At 30.4% G+C, this 18,710-nt stretch overlaps 3 protein-coding genes across 9 annotated transcripts; 2 read left to right on the top strand and 1 right to left on the bottom strand.

The window, feature by feature from the left end:
- The first annotated feature begins 2,565 nt into the window (after window positions 1-2,565).
- Window positions 2,566-12,070, top strand: LOC111315650 (aldehyde dehydrogenase family 3 member H1-like). 4 transcript variants are annotated; one of them, XR_016330746.1, is made up of 12 exons: window positions 2,681-3,283; window positions 5,281-5,349; window positions 5,449-5,545; window positions 5,664-5,870; window positions 6,993-7,108; window positions 7,197-7,301; window positions 7,379-7,551; window positions 7,642-7,732; window positions 8,215-8,367; window positions 9,196-9,462; window positions 9,625-9,764; window positions 11,550-12,070. XR_016330746.1 is itself a non-coding variant. In XM_022917545.2 (11 exons), the coding sequence occupies exons 1-10, from the start codon at window positions 3,059-3,061 to the stop codon at window positions 9,433-9,435; spliced, it is 1,476 nt and encodes a 491-aa protein (XP_022773280.2). In that variant the 5' UTR covers window positions 2,566-3,058; the 3' UTR covers window positions 9,436-9,462; window positions 9,625-9,895. The 4 variants fall into 4 exon arrangements, 2 of the variants coding, with proteins under 2 accessions (XP_022773280.2, XP_089605572.1); XM_022917545.2 differs by lacking the exon at window positions 11,550-12,070 and having other exon boundaries at window positions 2,566-3,283; window positions 9,625-9,895; XM_089749446.1 differs by lacking the exons at window positions 2,681-3,283; window positions 11,550-12,070 and adding an exon at window positions 4,100-4,195 and having other exon boundaries at window positions 9,625-9,895.
- LOC111315137 (mitochondrial protein import protein MAS5-like) lies at window positions 11,541-12,540 on the bottom strand. Its single transcript, XM_022916728.1, has 3 exons — window positions 12,355-12,540; window positions 11,716-12,030; window positions 11,541-11,600 (listed from the first exon to the last, which is right to left on the bottom strand). The coding sequence occupies exons 1-3, from the start codon at window positions 12,538-12,540 to the stop codon at window positions 11,541-11,543; spliced, it is 561 nt and encodes a 186-aa protein (XP_022772463.1).
- A 1,327-nt stretch (window positions 12,541-13,867) lies between these two features.
- On the top strand, window positions 13,868-16,374 carry LOC111314984 (aspartic proteinase Asp1-like). Of its 4 annotated transcripts, none has more exons than XM_089749448.1 (9): window positions 13,868-14,008; window positions 14,182-14,324; window positions 14,480-14,597; window positions 14,707-14,936; window positions 15,124-15,348; window positions 15,438-15,576; window positions 15,660-15,848; window positions 15,970-16,042; window positions 16,113-16,374. In XM_089749448.1, the coding sequence occupies exons 1-9, from the start codon at window positions 14,006-14,008 to the stop codon at window positions 16,208-16,210; spliced, it is 1,218 nt and encodes a 405-aa protein (XP_089605574.1). In that variant the 5' UTR covers window positions 13,868-14,005; the 3' UTR covers window positions 16,211-16,374. The 4 variants fall into 4 exon arrangements, with proteins under 4 accessions (XP_089605574.1, XP_089605575.1, XP_089605573.1 ...); XM_089749447.1 differs by having other exon boundaries at window positions 13,893-14,008; window positions 14,117-14,324; XM_022916596.2 differs by having other exon boundaries at window positions 13,894-14,008; window positions 14,113-14,324.
- The last annotated feature ends 2,336 nt before the right edge of the window (window positions 16,375-18,710 follow it).

Below are 18,710 nucleotides of genomic sequence, written 5' to 3' on the forward strand. Positions count from 1 at the left end.
TCCAACATTCATGCCATTTAAATTAATATTTAATTGGTAAAATCATATTTACCTATATATTTATATATATAAGAAATTATTAAATACATTATAGTAAATTTTTTTAATTTTATAAGTGAGATTAAAATGATCATATATATATTTTTTAGTGTATATTTAAAAAATAAAAAATAATTTAAAAATAAAAAATATATAATCATTTTAATTTTTCTTATTTAATTAAAAAATTTAACTATCAATGTATCAAATAATTTTTCTTTCTTTATATATGTAGTACAGATTCACTTATATTAATAAAACTCTTGCCACATATGAACCATCGACATTCCTCTCTCTCTCTCTCTATAAAACAAGTCACAATTTAAAAATAAAAAAAAATTATAAATATTAAGATTTAAAATTTAAATTAATTAAATATTATTTTTAAAAAATAATTATTTAAATAATTAAATCAAATCATGAATTTTATTTTATTTCACTTTATAGCTTAACCATTGAAATATTTATCAATTAACTAATGTCCTGTAATTAATTTTGCAAAGAATGACAAATTTCCTTCATCTCCATTTTGAAAAAAAAAAAAAACACTTTCACATTAATTGGTCAACTTGGTGGGGGTAATTTAAGTCTATTAATTAATACTATCACATCAAACGCAGGGTTTAAATGAAGTATGATCGGAGGGATAAGATCGAAGAAAAGGAAAAACGATGTTGATCTTGTGGCTTTTGCTTTCACTGTCTGTTTTTTTCTGATCTTGGACCACTTTGTGAGAATTAAGAACTGAAAGCACCAGTATGACAAATTTGACTTTTCCTTTATTGGAAAAAAAATTCAAAAATGATTTGTTTATTTCAACTTGATTTATAAAGGAAATGTTAAATAATGAACTTTTTAATCTTAAAAAAATTTGTTGGATTTAAAATATATGTAAATAAATTAAACAAGCATGAATTTTGTTAGGTTCGTAATTTATTTATTTAAGTAATAAATTTTAAAATAATTTTATGATTATTTGTTAAATTTAATAAATAAATAAAAATTAAATTTATTCATAAAATTATTTATCAATTGCTTTATTCATTTATGTCATTGAGTGTAAATAAATTAAATTTAAATAAGTTTTATTATATTTATAATTTGTTCATTTAATTAATAAATTTTTAAATATTATTTATAATAATTGATTAAATTTAATAAATAAATATAAATGAAGAAAAAATAAATCTATTTACAAATTATTTTTAGAATGTTTTATTCATTTATACTCTAAATAAAAAAAAAATCTTTTCCCTCTATCAAGCTGAGTAATTTTCTATAAAAAATAAAAAGTAGATGAACTTAAATACATAAATAATAACTTGTGTCCCAATAGCCTCTCCATAGTTGTAATTGAAACTTCAATAATTCCATTCAAACTTTGATAATATTCAATAACTTATAACGGCAATAAAATATTATCTTTTCCTAAAAAGAGCATTTATTCTTGGATGATAAAGTCACGGGCTAAATTCGTCACTACATCAGTGTATGACATGGCTTTGATTTCAATCTTTAAAGACAACAAAGCTTTATTTACCACGAATCTTTGATGACGATACCCAAGGGCAAAGGCAACGGTAGCTGCAACTTCCACGGCTGGCTTTCTCAACAAAAAATCATCAACCAAAGGCACTTCGCCCCCTTGTGAGTCGTGGTGACAGTTTCACAGCCCCGCGGCTGTTAACATCACGCAATGGCCTTCTGCCAGTTGTTTCTTGTTTTAATTTACTCGCAAAAAATTCAAGACTTCAAATGAAGGAATATTTTGTAAAAATTAGAATAGAAAAATGAAAATTTAATAGAAAGGTCTGAAGTAGTATTCCATCATTTGCTTTCATTATTATTGATTAAAATTCGGTACACCCACCATGTTGTGAGTTTTTTTTTTTTTAATTTTAAATTTTGAAAAAGAGCAATTATTTAGTTATTTTTATGTAGATGGAAGTAGTTTTTATAATTTTTAAATAAAAATATGTTTTATAAAATTAAAAAGACATAAATATTTTTATTTATATTTATTATAGTATTTATTTTTTGATTTTTTTGATTGAATTGATGTCATTTAACTCATTACACCAATTTAATTAGTTTTTTAATATTATTACAAGAGTTCATTTTTATACACTAGTAATGAAATATTTTAATTTTACAAATAAAATTAAAAATTATCACATATTTTATTTTTTATATAATTAAAAAATTTAATATATTTAAAAAATATATATTATTCTATTAATTTTATTTATATAATCTAAAAATTTTACTTATCAATGACATAATTTTGATAATGTTGTGGGATCTTCTTAAGTCAGAAACGTGCTCGTTACCTCTTTTTTTTATTAATTTGGAAATAAAAAATTGAATTTGATTCTTTGAGATACGTGCAAGGAATTATTAATAAATTAAATGTCTGCACAAGACATCAATCACACAAATTATTATATTTAAATTAAATAATGTATTAATCATTACAAAATAAATTTTATATTTTTTATATTTAAAATTATAAAAATTTAAAATTTCAATAATCAATCAACTTTTCCACTTTTGTATCATGCTGTGGAATTTTCGAAGTCAGTCGAAAGCGGAATCTTTCAGTTTGACAAAACCTGCTTCCAATTTGGCAACTTCCCACCGATTTTTTCCAAGCCAGCAAGAAGCCAGGAACCGCATGAAAACATCCACCCCACAAGCGCCCTTTACTTCGCGTGAGAAACACCTACTGTTATGATTCTAGAAATCAGGTGATCAAAAATGCCAGAGATCCGGAGCGAGTCACTACTCTTCCGCTTTGCATATAGACACGCGATTTGGTCGCTTTCAACGTTCACACGAGAAAGTGACATACGACATTATCATTATCGACGCCGGGGTGTTCCTTAAGCAAATTGAATACAAAACTACAGTCCAATCAATTCAATCCTCACTTTTTTTTGTTCTCGGTTCTTCTTTAAGTTTCAAAGTTTGAATCTAATTAAATTGATTATTTTACTTTGAGAGTTGATTTTGGATTATAATGGCGAGCGAAATGAAGGAGAAGGAGGTTTTCGATTCGGAGTCGGCGAAGGAGCTGGTTAAGGAGTTGAGAGCTAGCTTCGTAGCCGGAAAGACTAAAAGCTATGAATGGCGCAGGACTCAGTTGAAAGCGATGTTGAAGATGATGGAAGAGAACGAGCCGCAAATCGTCGCCGCTCTTCGCGATGATCTTTCCAAGCCGGAACTCGAATCCTCCATCTATGAGGTTAAAGTTTTTCTCTAATTTGAATTTTTTTCAATGGTTTTTTTTTTTTTTTTAATTTGATTTCGGATTAGGTTTTTCTATTTTAGTAAATTTAAAAATGGATAAGAAGTATTAATTTTTTTTCCGGCCAGCGACGAGATGTACAACTCAGTGAAGTTATTTCATGAATTGAATCATAGTATCAGTATCGAGTCAATAGCCGCCACTAAGTCAGCTATTAATGATTCTTGTTTCGCAGCCAATTATAATAATAATAAAATTGACTGTGTCCTTAGTTATTTAATGAATTTAGATTTTATTTTATTTTTAATTTGTTATTAATACTCGAGCCGTCTCCAAATCAGAATATTCATAAAGGATTTGATGGTTCATATTTGGTTACTGATAAAGAACTTCAACTATTTCTTTGTCTCTAAAGCTGATTCTATTTTATTTTATTTTTTCTATATATATATATATTTTGCATTGGTGCTGTCTATCTTCATTAATTTATCCTTTTTGGGGTTTATTTAATTATATATATTTGTATTAATTGTATTGATTTTGTGTGAGACCTTGTTTCTGTCGAGCATCAAGTCGAGAATCATGAAATTCATGAAGAAAGAGGTTGGGAAGTTTTGGGAATTAGAGTGGTCCACTTATTGTTTTTTATTTTTCTTGGTGTGCAAAGTTTTTAAAAGTGTTTATATTAGTGACAGGCTTGAAATCTTGGTGGACACAAGTAGTATTTATGACATGCTAAGAGTTTGCTTTTTCATTAAAATGGTTGTTCATTTTTCAGACTTTAGTAAAGAATTGCTAGCTATAGCTATACAGTGCTTGAAACTACTAGAACTCAAGTACTTGAATATTTATTTCTAATCCAAGTTGCACACGTTGTTAAAATCTCTACTGAAAGGAGCAGGATGTAATGTAAGAAATCTTTCCATTTTTGATACATACTTTTTGTTCAGCTTTTATATTGACTGTTAATGTTCTTTTATCAGTTAAGATTCTTCAAAACTATTAATCATTTGGAACAAATTTGGGCTTTGGGGTGGATAGTTCCTGAGTTTACCTTTATTTAGTAGAGATCAGGATTAAGAATAATAAGTAGTGTTTGAATTTGAGTGTAGGCATGTATGTCAGTAGTTGGATATAAATTAGAAAAAAGAGGAGAAAAAAGAAAGAAAGAGACGTCTTGCTATCTGCTGTTATTTTGAGTAGTTATAATTTGATTAATGGAGCTTCAGGACAGTCAGCTGTGAGGATAATTGTAATTGTGATTGATTAATGTAGGAATCACTGAATAATAGGCAATTTTAAAGCTAGATAAACATTGATTATCTCAATTTTCATGAATACTTAAGGAGTTGTTTCAACAATTATCATCTGTTTATAGTCATAATTGTCTGCTACATGTTTGAAAGCAACAGTATTTGAGCCAAATGCTTAAATTATACATTTTCAGTTTCTGGGTTTAATTGTGGAGGTTGATTTGGTTTACCTTAAACTAGTTATATGCATCATGTAAGTCAACCTTCTGTGTTAAGCTGATTAGATTTAATAGCTAATGAACATTAAACAGTAAGCAAAATTTCCTAAGTAATTATTCTTGGTGGTAGTGTCAATTTTTTGCTGAAGATAAAGTGCTTTAAGGAACTTTCAGGTAGTTATCTTAGGCTTTCTAACCCAGGGAAAATAATGTATTGGATGACTTTTTTTCAGGAGCAATTAATTTTTTGTCACCAGGACAATTTTATATGAAGATGTCTTTCTCTTGTTAAATTTGTGTAATTCTTGATAGTTGATATCTTTGTTTTAATTTTATTTTTCATACTACACCTAATAGTTAAACTCTATATGTCTCACAATTTAGAAAACTAGAACTATGGAGAAGGCAACAATATTTGAGTTATTTATATTTAGCATCCTGAGTGTGCTATTCTTTTCTATGGAAGTCCCACATGAAATATGTTGTTGTTTATCTTTTGATGTTGACATGGTTTACTCTGCAGATAGCAATGTTAAAGAACTCCTGCAGATTGGCACTCAAGGAAATGAAGCATTGGATGATGCCAGAAAAGGTAAATTTTTTGGATGCCTCTCAACTGGGTGGAAGCTTTCATTAAGGTTTCTTCTTGACATTAAAAGAGTTGAACATGATTAACGTGCCTTTTTCGCAGGCAAAAACTTCATTGACTACATTTCCTTCCTCTGCTGAAATTGTTTCTGAACCATTTGGTGTTGTGTTAGTAATCTCAGCATGGAATTATCCTTTTTGTATGTTAAACCTCCTGATGGACTTGTTCAAAGTCACATCTTTCTGTCTTTTTCTTTTTCTTATTTTTAATTCCTAAAATTGTTAGAATGATGACTATAATTGTATCTCTTCTTTCAGTGTTGTCTCTTGATCCAGTTGTTGGAGCTATTGCAGCTGGTAATGCTATAGTCTTAAAGCCATCAGAAATTGCTCCAGCAACAGCATCATTGCTTGCAAAACTGGTATCCAATTATTTGGATAGCTCTTGCATAAAGGTTGTTGAAGGGGCTGTTCCTGAAACATCAGCATTACTGGAGCAAAAGTGGGACAAAATATTTTATACAGGTCCCTGCTCAGTTATCATCCATTTATCTTCTCCTCTAGCTCAATCTTTTATATCTTAATTAATGTACACTTGGACAACTGCATTTTAGTTTCATATGTGTACCATGAATCAAGAAGTTTGTAACCAAAGTTGGTGTTGAATGATGTAGCTTTCTATTTCTTGTTATCAAACAATTGGGTGAAGGATAGGATTTGAAGTCTTATATGTCTGCTGTGTGGATTGTGTTGTTTTGAGACTCTATCCATTGTAGTGAAGAGCCAGATGGTGACAACGGATGATTTAACAGGATTTCCCTTTTAGCATTTAGTTTAGATGTTTCTTTGTAGCTTCGATCTATTTTAGATGCAAAATCAGGTATTCTTCATTTTTGGGCGGTGTATGGCCCAATATTTTTTTCAATGACTTATCTTATAAAGTATAAACACTGTTTGTAGGTGGCAATCTTTTCTCTCTATAGGATTTACAGTGATAGTTAGTGGTTATAATTCTGCACTGGCTGCCAGGCCAACCAACTGCGACTCTGATCCTTTATCTGGTTTGGGACCTCAAACTATGAAGTAAAAAACATTAGGGCTTAGTGAGTTGTTCTCTTTTCATTGAAATCTCACTTCACCATGAACGTTTTCCCATCCTTGGTGAGTTGGTTAGATAGACACAAAAAAATCCTTAATAGGATATTTAGAAGATAGTTCTATGGTCCCTTGGTTGGCAGAAGCTAACGTGTTCCCCTGAGGCTGGTTATGGAGAATTGAAATTGAACTAGTCAAGAGTTTACTGGAACATGTAAGTACAGCTGGTATAGAGTTTCTCATTTGGAATCTGGAAAGAACTAAAGAGAGTTTTTGGGGATATTTCTGGGGTTTGCTTTGGCATATTTATTGGATGCTCTGCTGATATGCTGTTTTTGGATTCTCTTTTCAGACATGCAATGCCACTATTTCTTACATTCATTTTTCAAAAACATGAAAACATGTGGCAAAATGTTGGTGCTTTCCTAAAAGTTCTCATTTTCAGTGTATGGTTATTAATTGATGCTTTAGACATTGTCATGCTATAGTACTTCTATTGTCATCTCAGTTATGATAAAATGTGTTATGAATCAAAACACCCTTGAATTTTAGGCAATGGAAGAATTGCACGAATTGTGATGGCGGCCGCTGCAAAGCACTTAACTCCAGTTCTTTTGGAGCTTGGAGGAAAGTCTCCAGTCATTGTTGATTCAGGCATCAATTTACAGGTAAGCTTAGTGTTTAGTTTGCCACCATGTCTGCTTTCTTTGTGACTTACATACTGACACATTACGACATGTTTTTGTGTATTTTCAGGTTGCAACTAGGCGGATAATTGCAGGCAAATGGGGATGTAATAATGGACAAGCATGTATTTCTCCTGATTACGTTATTACAACAAAAGATTTTGCTCTGAAGCTGGTAAGATTGCCTGTATATGTTAACATTTGTAATCCATTTTTTTCAATCATTCTTCTCAAGCGCTTTTCATCCTGCAGGTAGATTCTTTCAAATGTGAATTGGAGCGATTTTATGGAAAGAATCTATTGGAGTCAAAAGATTTGTCTCGCATAGTGAATTCTAACCACTTTGCTCGCTTGTTAAAGCTCTTGGATGAGGACAAGGTTTCTAGTAAGATCGTCCATGGAGGTGAAAGAGACAAAACAAACTTGTGAGTTCTAGCCAGGAGTTTGCTTCTACTCTTTTCAAGTGCACTAGGCATTTTACACTGTTAATATGCATTTCTTTCATCTAATGGCAGGAAGATTGCTCCCACTATCTTGCTTGATGTCCCACAAGATTCTCTAATCATGAATGAAGAGATATTTGGTCCACTGCTTCCAATTATCCTGGTAGGAACTAAAAGGGTCAATTGCTCTGAATTTTTTTGCTATTTTTTTTTTTTAATTCTCTTTTAAGTTTATGTTGTTTCTGTGTGTAGCATAGTCCTTGAAAATTTTAAATAGTTTTAAGCCTTTCTTTAATTGCTCGAGTGAAAAGAATGCATATGCTTTTCTTCAAATGGAACATGAATCATAGGACTTGACCTGTAGTAGCAATGCAATTTATGAAGTACTAAGCAATATTTTTCTGGAAAGTTTGCAACGGAAAAGTTAAAGTTCCTTCTACATATGAACAGAGAGGATCTACTTGATGATATAGCAGCTTGGTTTATGAATGATCTGCATGAAAAATGGCCTGGCAGAAACAAACACAAATTATTTATTCTATCTGGAAATTGAAATTAATATTTAGCTCGGTACTCTTCTACTTCAGTTATAGAGATTTGAATATGGGACATTTACCATGACTTTGTTGTGGTTGGTTATAACAGGTTGATAAAGTGGAAGACAGCTTTGATGTGATAAATTCTTCAGGAACAAAGCCACTAGCTGCATATCTGTTTACCAATAACAAGAAGCTAAAAGAGAAATTTGTTGCAACTGTCTCTGCAGGGGGTTTGGTCGTCAATGACACTGCTGTACATGTAATTATACTTCTAACTTATGGAATCAATATAGACATGCATGCATTATTACAATTTAGATTTAGACATATGTACTTTCAAAAGTGGTGGTAATCTCCATGGATAGGTTACAAATGACCCTCAATTTGGCTAAAGAGAGCATTTGAGTGGCAGATGTGTAAATGTCAAATTAGGTTTGATAATTAATTTATTTTAATTTATAATAGTTATTATTATATGAATCCTTGAAGAATGTCGATAGGAACTTATAGGCCATTGGTGACAATAGATTTTAACTACCTTTTTGGGAAATTATTCGGTCAAAAAGAATTTCTAGAATGAATTTGGTGATGCAAAAAATTATCTTTTAAAGCTATTAGTAGACAATTTTTAATTTAATGATAGGCAAATGATTGGATTTTGTGAACTGCTCTTATAATCGTGTCAATGGCCATCATCACCAGTAGGGCAAAGCATTGATTCATGGAAGGTTGTTACTTTTGATACCCTTGAGCATTGTTCTTGGTAGCCCAGAAGTTATGCACGTTGGTTTTGGATATGGTTGACTATATCTTATGTAGAGATATCATTCATGTTTGCTTCACTATGTATATTTTGATGTTAAGAGTTGACAATTTTCCTTTTTTTTTTTCCTAAAAAAAGGGTGAAATAGTGAAGTTTTATTAGACATTATTAATTACTTCTTTTTGTGTACTGAATAATGTTGAAATCTGTTAAAAGATATGGTATGTCCCTACTTGTCGAAATATGCACTTTTATAAATACATTTGCACATTCTTATTGAATATGAGAAGTTGTATATGTGATACGCAACTGATATTATTTCAGCTTGCTGAACATACTTTACCATTTGGAGGAGTCGGCGACAGTGGAATGGGTGCGTATCATGGGAAATTCTCCTTCGATGCTTTTAGCCATAAAAAGGCCGTTCTTTATAGAGGTTTTGCTTGTGATGCATTTATGAGATACCCACCATACACGAGTGGAAAGCTAAGATTGTTGCAGGCTCTTCTTGGTGGTAGCATATTAGGCATAATCCGTGCTTTGTTGGGATGGTCTAAGGCATGAACGGCAATGGGTGCGGCTATCTTTGTCGTAAGTCACGCATTTCGGTATTTTTTAAGCATTAATTCAATTTGACCAATGTTGATTGTATACAAGACAATGGAAAATATATATCAGCGATTATGATATGTATAAATCTATGTGATGTCAAGAATGTATTGTTTATTATCAATGATTGTTTGCACTTTGCAGATCTCAGACTTGTAGGAACATAGTTACATCAGGAATAGTTTTACAGGAAGCGGATGACACTGATGCGTTAAATTTCAAAACTCTGTTCATTTGACAGAACTTTATCTGCAATCTTGCCTAAGGCTGATATTATTAGTAAAGTGAGTTATTTTACATTTGATAAATTTTTAATTTTGTGTAATCTTATATTGAAATTGGGCTCCTCCACTTATTGTCAATTGATTTTAAGTTGAATGCTTAACATAGTATTAGAATTAAGATTTTCTTTCCATTGTCATGTTCTAATTTGTCATGTGAAAGGTATTTTTTCATTTTTATTTACACATGATGGGAACATATTAAAGTGAGTTATCCCACATCTAATAAATTTACAATATCTTGTAGTCTTATATTTAGGTTGAGTTTTAATAAATTTTCAATTTTTTGTAACCTTATATTTTCTTTTCGGTATCAATTTTCTTTCATCTTCATTTATTTGTGATAGGAGTATGTTAAAGTTAGTTATTCCATATTTAATAAATTTGTAATGAGTTATCTCATATCTAATAAATTTGCAATATCTTATAGTCTTATATTCAGGTTGAGCTTTAATAGATTTTCAATTTCCTATAGCTTGATATTTTTTTTGGGTATCACAAGTCGGGATTTTTTTTTGTTCCCCTTTCTTAATTTGTCACGTACAAGGTTTTTATTATCTTCACTTACATGTGATGAGAGTTTGTTAAAGTGGTTTATATTACATGTAATAAATTTTCAATACATGTAGTTTTACATTCAGTTTGAGCATCTAATAAATTTTCAATTTCCTATAGCCTTATATTTTCTTTTCGTTGCCTTTTCTTATTTGTCATGTGAAAAGTTTTTTTTATCTTCACCTACATGTGATGAGAGCCTATTAAAGTGAGTTAAATTGAGTTATCTTACATTTAATAAATTTTAATTTTTTGTAGTCTTATATTTTCTTTCTGTTACATATTAAAATGAGTGATCTCACGTCTAATAAATTTTTAATTTCTTGTAGCCTTATATTTTCTTACTGTTGCCCTTTCCTAAGTTGCATGTTAAAGTGAGTTATCTCATATCTAATAAATTTTTAATTTTTTGTAGCTTTATATATATTTTTTCTGTTGCTCTTTCCTAATTATCACGTGGAAGAATAAATTTTTAATTTCTTGTAGTTTTATTATTTTCTTTTTGTTACATGTTAAAACGAGTTATCTCATATCTAATAAATTACGAGTTATTTCATATCTAATAAATTTTTAGTTTTCTGTATCACGTGTAAGGCTTCTTCCATCTTCGCTTCCTATAGCCTTATATTTTCTTTTTGTTGCCTTTTCCTCATTTATCATGTGGAAGAATAAATTTCCAATTCCTGTAGCCTTATTATTTTCTTTTTATTGCATGTTAAAGTGAGTTATTTCACATCTAATAACATTTGATTTTAAGTTGGATGCTTAACATGGTATCAAAGTTAAGATTTTTTTTTCATTATTCTTTTTTAATTTGTCACATGAAAGGTTTTTTCCATTTTTGTCTCAAAGTGATGGGGTTTGATCTAAATATAAGACTATGATATATTGAAAATTTATTGGATGTGGGTTAATCCAATTGATTTTAAATTGAATGCTTAACATAGAATCAGAGTTAGAACTTTCATTTTGTTGTCTTTTCCTAATTGTCATGTGAAAGGTTTTTTTCATTTTTGTCTATAAGTGATAGAAGCTTATTAAAGTGAATTATCTTATATTTGATAAATTTTTAATTTTTTGTAACATTATATTTAAGTTGAGTCTCTCGAATTACTGTCAATTAATTATAAGTTGGATGCTTAACATTTAAAAGTGTAGATCAAATATGCTCTGTTCCTGTTTGAAACATCACCCTTACATGTGTTTAACCAGACTTATAATTGCCTAATACAGGACATTCTTTGAAGTGTCACTGCCTGAATGATGAAAACAAATTCTAGACTCCTAAAGAAACGAAGCACATTCATCAACTTCATCAACAAGAATCCCCTAAAACACTAACCGCAGCAGCTCGTCATTCATCTGTGAGCTCTGTTGGAAAGTTAATAAGGAATAATACCTTCAACTTTCCTCTGCTTCCTTGTTCTTTTGTGTTTGGCATAACCTGGCCCCTGATTATCCTTTGATAGCCAGGGTGAATGATTTCATATTCTCCCCACCCAATAAAGGGATGGGAAGGATGCAACCAGTCAGAGCTTTTACTAGAGGAATTTCTATTGCAAGCACCATCACCTTCTCTTCTAAACAAATCATGCCGTTTTTCAGCAATCACAAAAGTTACATCAGCTGCATAATATCCTGGTCTCTCATTTCCCATTCCCTCAAATGTATCTTTGTTCCTTTCTTCCATCCTGGCTTCAATTGTACTATTTGTCTGCCAATATAAGAACATAAAAACATCATTAAACATTGAAGTAGTGGTGCCCTTTCAGCTTTTAGCAGACATTGCAATCTCGAATCACAGACAACATCAAGAGAATGTTTAAGATTTCGAACCCAGATTCTGAAAGAACATCTCCTGTAATCTTAATCTTCTTCATACATCCATATCATAACTCTTCAAGCGTGCATTCGAGTTGCCTCTCTATTGGTGGAGGTTTTACAATCGCAGCTGAGTTTGAAAACATGATTGGATAGCCGTTCCTGCGGCTTGAGCTTCTTGACAGGGTTTCAGGAATCAATTTCTGTCTGTGCTTACCAGGCTTCCATACAAAGGAAGGTCTTGGGCTGGGGCTGGGGCTCCTGTTGCTGGCAGTTCCTGAGATAGAAGAAGGGATGGAAGAAAAGAAAGTGTCCATGGTTCGATGCTTGAAACAACCTTTAGAACTCGTAGGACTATTCCCTCGCAATCCATCTCCATTATACATATAGCTGCGAACGCCATACTCGTCTCCTTTATCTTTATCCTCGTTTCCAGGGCTCTAGAAATGAAAATTCTCTCACGTTTACAACCCAAGTTTGGATTCAAAGAACAAAAAAAGTTTAATGTTCGAACTCCATCAATCCTTTAAGACAATTCCGAAATATTTCAGATTATTGTTTGCGTGCATGAAGGTAATATAGATAATACCTGGAAAGGTTCCTCGATGGTTTGGGGTTCGAAATGAGCTTCGTCTGAGGATGGTTTCTTGTGACAACGCCATGAATGGAATGTAAATGAAGATGTGTACAGTTTGGTAAGGTCCTGAAGGCTGAAATCTTGTTTTGGTTAGAAATGGAGGCACATTCTTGGTTCAGATGATCTACCATGAGAAAGAAAGGGCTGATGGGATGACATAGAGTTACCATATTCACCAGAAATTGCATGGTTAATTAGCCGAATATTATATGGGGTGTTTTTTCGTTTCTTTTATTAGTACATGCCTTTACCAAGAGATAGGAAGCCTATAAATTTTTTTTATATGTAAAAAAAAAAATTATAGATATTAAAATTTGAATTAAAATTTTTTAAATGCATATTTAAATAAATAAATTAAATTAAATTTTTGAAAGTTTATATTTTATATTCATCTCGATTTTTTTTTTTTTTATAGTTTATGCTTTAGTGATATAGTCAAATAAACATAAAGAACTAAAAATAACATATCTAAAATTTTATTTTTTAAAGATGACCAAATTAGATTTGAAAGCATTTTAATATTTCATTTGATGAGCATCATATGAAATATTTTTCTTTCAAATTAAAAAAAAAAAAAAAACTACCTTCAATACACTATTTGAGTTTTAAATCAAATACTTAAAAATGAGACTTTCCTATTGGGATTCACTTTTAAATTTAGAATGTAAAGTAGATTTCATTGATACTGTATCATATATAGTTAGAAATAAATTGTGGCTATTAGTCTTTTTTTGGTTCTGACTGATCCTATCCTAAAGGAAATGTATGGTAAGATTGAATGGTCAAAAAGGACATAATGCTAAAACATATTAGGTAGCTTTGCAAGAACAAATACATAATCATTAATATTATAACTACTCCTTTATGCTAAAATTATGCTAATACAATTCATTGATTCTACATTAATAATTACACTTAATTTAATTTTCATCAATAATTAATCCGAAAGTACATCTCAAATCATAAAACACTGAATCAATCGAGTCAACATTCACACTCAAAGTCTTCTCCTAAGTTCCTTGGTCGCCAAGTTAAAGACCATCAATGTGACAATCTTTAATAAATACAACAAAAAAAAAAAAACTTTTTTAACAATTAAAATTAAAAAAATTGAAAAGAGCGCGCCGATAAATATAGCAACGGGTGGTCAGTGACAGCCGAGAAGTCACCCTGTTCGTGACGAAGTTATCGAAGGCTTTTTTTTTTCTTCTTCTTTTTCATCGAAAAAGAAATGGTATTTTAAGTGCCCTTTTGGCCTCTGATTTCAAAAAATCTGTTCTTTTCGTTTTTTGCAATAGGGTTCTTTTTATTCTTTTTGGGTTTTTTTTTTAATCCAAGGCAGAGATGGTTGATTACAAAATGAAAGGAAGAATAGTAGCATTGATGATCATGGTGTTGATCTCCCAGGTTCTGTCTGCATCCTTACATGGCTGTTTTACAGCACCCGGTCAAGGTCAACTTAGGAAGAGAAGTGCTGTCCATCCAACGGCTGTTAATGCTTTTGGCTCCTCTGTTTTTCTTCCTGTTTCTGGCAATGTCTATCCTCTTGGGTACTGCTTTTTTTTTTTTTTTAAATTTATTGTCAATTTTTTCTCTTTTCCCCCAAAATTTCCCCATCTCCTCTTTTTAGTAATAAATTTCTTGGGTTTGTAGTTGTTTTGCTATTTGATTGTTCATCATAATTTGACTTTCTGTCAATCATCAGGTACTATTCTGTGACACTTAGAATAGGCAACCCACCAAAGCCTTTTGAGCTGGATATTGATACTGGCAGTGACCTCACTTGGGTCCAATGTGATGCTCCTTGTACTGGTTGCACTCTGGTAAAATTTCTTACTCATATGTGATCTTAGCATTATAAAGATTTGTTGGGAAAAAAAAAAAAAAAAACTCTGCTAGATTCTTATGATGCCTTTGTCTTCATTTGTGCAGCCTCCTGACCGTCTTTACAAGCCGGCTAAGAAAAACTTTCTGGCTTGCAAGGACCCCATATGTGCTGCACTTCACTCTCCAAAATCACATCATTGCGAGAACCCTAATGAAAAATGTAGCTTTAAAGTTGATTATGCTGATCATGGCTCAGTTCTTGGTTTCGTAGTCTCAGACTACTTTCCCCTACTCCTTGTCAATGGCTCCCGTCTTAATCCCCTTTTGGCCTTTGGGTGGGTATTTCCAACTCTTCATCTCAATTTACAACCTTTGAATTTTGGAAGTGATTTCAACCATGTGAATAACTCAGAATTTTGTCAATTTTGAAAATGTTGAAAGTTGTAAAGTTTGTGTATCGTGTTTATTTGATACATTCACTGCCATGATAACTAATGGTGTTATGTTTTTCCACATCTGCAGGTGTGGAAATCGTCTGCAAAATGGCGGTCCACACCCTCCTCCGACCACTGCCGGAGTCCTCGGACTTGGCAAAAGTAAAGCAAGCATATCATCACAATTGAGTGGCTTAGGTTTAACACAAAATGTGGTAGGCCATTGTCTCAATGGACAAGGAGGGTTTTTGTTCCTTGGAGCAGATTTTGTCCCTGAATCACGAATGACTTGGACATTGCAAAATTCCTCTGAGTAAGCACAATCAATAACTTCTATTTACTTCTTTAATGATTCCAGTTGCCTCTAACAAATGTTTTTTTTTTTTGTTGATTTCATTTCAGTAAACATTATTCTTCAGGTCCAGCAGAACTTCTTTTCCGTGGGAAGCCTACTGGTGTAAATGACCTTAATGTTATCTTTGATACTGGATCCACCTACACTTACTTGACCTCAAAAGTTTACCAAACTGTACTTGATCGGGTGAGACATAAACAAACATCAATGCACAATACCTTATGATTGCGAAAACATTACCAGAATTGATTGCTCGCTTTGTTTTTCAGGTAAGGCAAGATCTCAGTGGAAAACTGCAAGTTGTCAAAGATAAAGCTCTCCCAATCTGCTGGAAAGGCACTAGACCTTTCAAATCTGTGCAAGATGTTAGTGACTATTTCAACACCTTTTCGCTGAGGTTTACAGGCGCAAGAGACATTCAGCTACAATTACCACCCGAAGCATATCTCATTGTCACTGTGAGTACCTCTGAAACCTTGTACAAAGAATAAAAACAAAGTGCAATTATAGGAAGTAAGATAATAGATAGAAGCAATTAGAGAATTAGAGAATGCAATGTAACAAGCTCATCATTCTCAGGAACAAGGAAATGTTTGCCTTGGAATTTTGAATGGCACTGAATTAGGACTAGGAAGTAGCAATGTGATTGGAGGTAAGAGCGTTTTAGTAGATTTGTTCCCCCTTACCTGGAACCTAACTGTGCCTTCTTGTTTGCTGTCCAGACATTTCATTGCAAGACAAACTGGTGATATATGATAATGAGAATCTGAGGATTGGATGGGCTGTTGCAGATTGTACTTGCCAGCTTAGCGGATTTTGAATAACTTCTATGTAAAATTAAATAAAAAGGCTGAACGTAGCTTCGTTCTTTTTGTTTACTTATAGAGGCCTCATTCCCATGTTTCGTCAGTTTGTTTAGTTATAGTGGCAATACAAATGGCTTTACAGAAGACATTCACAATGTCTTTTGATATGTTTTATGCAGCAAAGTTAGCTTTAGAAATTTCCATATCCATAAAAACATGCATCCTTCACGGTACAAAGTGAAAATCTTGTGGAATGTAGTAACTAAAATGTGTTTTTTTTAATACTACGAGTAGTTTTTAATTATATTAAAATAATTAATAAAATACTTAAATTTAAAAATTTTTTAATATAATATATGAATTATAAATTTATTAATTAATGTAATAATCACAATATTATTAGATTTAAATGATAATATATAATGGACAAATAGTTTAAGTTATATTAGTTAATATATTTATAATTTAAGTATTACATTAAAAATTTTTAAAATTTAAATATTATATTAAATATTTTATTATAATTCAAAAATCATAATATTATTTTTTTTGTTGTTTGAAATTTTTTGATGTTCAATAATCATTTTAAGTATCGATTAATTTGAAATCGAGTTAGATCAAATTTTATAATAAGTAAATTTTTTTAAATTTATTTATTTTATTCATAAGAAGATTCGAAATTAAAATTTATTAAAAAAAATTAAATTTTTTATCACTGAAATTAACATGCATTGGTATATTACTTTTTCTTTCACTAATAGATATTGATATTTCAGAGGCCTAACATGATCTTAAAGCAATGATCTATCAGTTATAACACCCTTGAGAAAAAAGGGAGTACATGCAAAATGACTCGATAAGCTGTCTGGACTGATTTCGGATTAACTTTCCTAATTCCTTTACTGTGGGTCACCTCAAAGGCAATCAAAATATTAAGCTACAGCTTTGCTGGAGACTGTCCAATAAATATAAACCAGATGTTCGGAACAAATGGCTCTGGCCTTATCTCTCTCTACTTTTTAGCTAGAAACAATATATGGAGCATAATATTTGAAAGTAAACATGTCAATCATTTTAATTTAAAACACAATGACCCATCGTTACTTTTATCTATATTTTTTTTGGAGGAGACATCCTTGCCACCGTCAAAAATTTTCTTGAAAACAAGAGTTTTCTATCAACTTTCTTTACTATTTCCATTGATTACTCTCCTTGATTTTTCTGTCACATGGAAATTCAATGAATGACCCTTTATAAGTTTAAGATGTAAATTTTATCCATATTTAGTGATGAATTTAATATTTTATTTGAATAAAAAAAAATATAATATCGTGGGTATAAATATAAATATAAATATAAATATAAATATTTATTAGATATAAATATAAAAATAAAAAATATAATATTTGTATTGGAAAAAACAACATCCACACGCAGTAATCATACAGAAAATAGCAAGCTCAAATTAAGAATAAAAACACACAAATATATTTGATTCGGTCCAATTCAAAATAGCATACTCCAAACCTAATCCACTATCAAATAAATCTTTATAATTATGAGACTTTTAGAATAAAAAAAGTCTCATAAAACTACTTACTCAAAACTTAACCAAAAATTTAATTACACATTTTTAATAACCTACTCACTTAGTTATTCTCTTAGTGTCTAACTCTCTAAGATTATCAAACTAAAAACAAAATACGATGAAATTCCTTATACTTTTATTAAACTCCCGATCTGAGATACTAGACAAATTCAAAACTCATTAACTTTTAATGTGAGATTATGATATTCAAAATAAATCTCAACAAATTTTTTTTTAACTTGAATCTACAAACACTTCAATAATATCTGTAAAATTAATACGCTTATCTTTTTTTTTTTTTTTCATCATAGGGATCCCAATAATTAAACCTTCATCAAGCACGTACAAATCATTTTTGACCATATTTTCTTGCCACCGTCAAAAAATTTTCTTGAAAACAAGAGTTTTCGATCAACTTTCTTTTGCGACTATTTCCATTGATTACTCTCCTTGATTTTTCTGTCACATGGAAATTCAATGAATGACCCTTTATAAGGTTAAGATGTAAATTTTATCCATATTTAGTGATGAATTTAATATTTTATTTGAATAAAAATAAAAATGAATATAAATATAATATCGTGGGTATAAATATAAATATAATTTTAAATTTTTATTAAATATAAATATAAAAATAAAAAATATAATATATGTTTTGTACTTATATACTATTATATAATTAATAAATAGTTTTTTGTTAAATAATATAAATTATTATTATAAATTAATCAAAATTAATATATTTTTATTAAAAACATATTAATATATTTTTATAAAAAATTATCTAAACATATAAATTAAAAATAAAAAAGTTTTAAAAATAAAATTTTATTTTTATTTTTTAAAATGATTATAGATATTAGAATTACTCGTATCTATTAAATATGCACAAGATAAAGATAAAAATAAATTTAAAATATTTATTA

Source organism: Durio zibethinus, chromosome 20 (genome assembly GCF_047325235.1).
Source record: "Durio zibethinus cultivar Kanyao isolate XHJ-2024 chromosome 20, ASM4732523v1, whole genome shotgun sequence".
Lineage (NCBI taxonomy): Eukaryota > Viridiplantae > Streptophyta > Magnoliopsida > Malvales > Malvaceae > Durio > Durio zibethinus.

What these genes read in the sequence shown, in the direction of transcription:
- LOC111315650 (XM_022917545.2), top strand. Translation starts at nt 3,059, where the DNA reads ATGGCGAGCGAAATGAAGGAGAAGGAGGTTTTCGATTCGGAGTCGGCG. An exon ending in AAGATTTTGCTCTGAAGCTG is followed by an intron (nt 7,302 to 7,378) that starts GTAAGATTGCCT and finishes TTCATCCTGCAG; the next exon opens with GTAGATTCTTTCAAATGTGA. An exon ending in TCAATGACACTGCTGTACAT is followed by an intron (nt 8,368 to 9,195) that starts GTAATTATACTT and finishes ATATTATTTCAG; the next exon opens with CTTGCTGAACATACTTTACC.
- LOC111315137 (XM_022916728.1), bottom strand. Translation starts at nt 12,540, where the DNA reads ATGGCGTTCGCAGCTATATGTATAATGGAGATGGATTGCGAGGGAATA. An exon ending in TTCCTTTGTATGGAAGCCTG is followed by an intron (nt 12,031 to 12,354) that starts GTAAGCACAGAC and finishes TTATATTGGCAG; the next exon opens with ACAAATAGTACAATTGAAGC. An exon ending in GAAGCAGAGGAAAGTTGAAG is followed by an intron (nt 11,601 to 11,715) that starts GTATTATTCCTT and finishes TCGTTTCTTTAG; the next exon opens with GAGTCTAGAATTTGTTTTCA.
- LOC111314984 (XM_022916596.2), top strand. An exon ending in CTTGTACTGGTTGCACTCTG is followed by an intron (nt 14,598 to 14,706) that starts GTAAAATTTCTT and finishes TCATTTGTGCAG; the next exon opens with CCTCCTGACCGTCTTTACAA. An exon ending in AAGCATATCTCATTGTCACT is followed by an intron (nt 15,849 to 15,969) that starts GTGAGTACCTCT and finishes CATCATTCTCAG; the next exon opens with GAACAAGGAAATGTTTGCCT.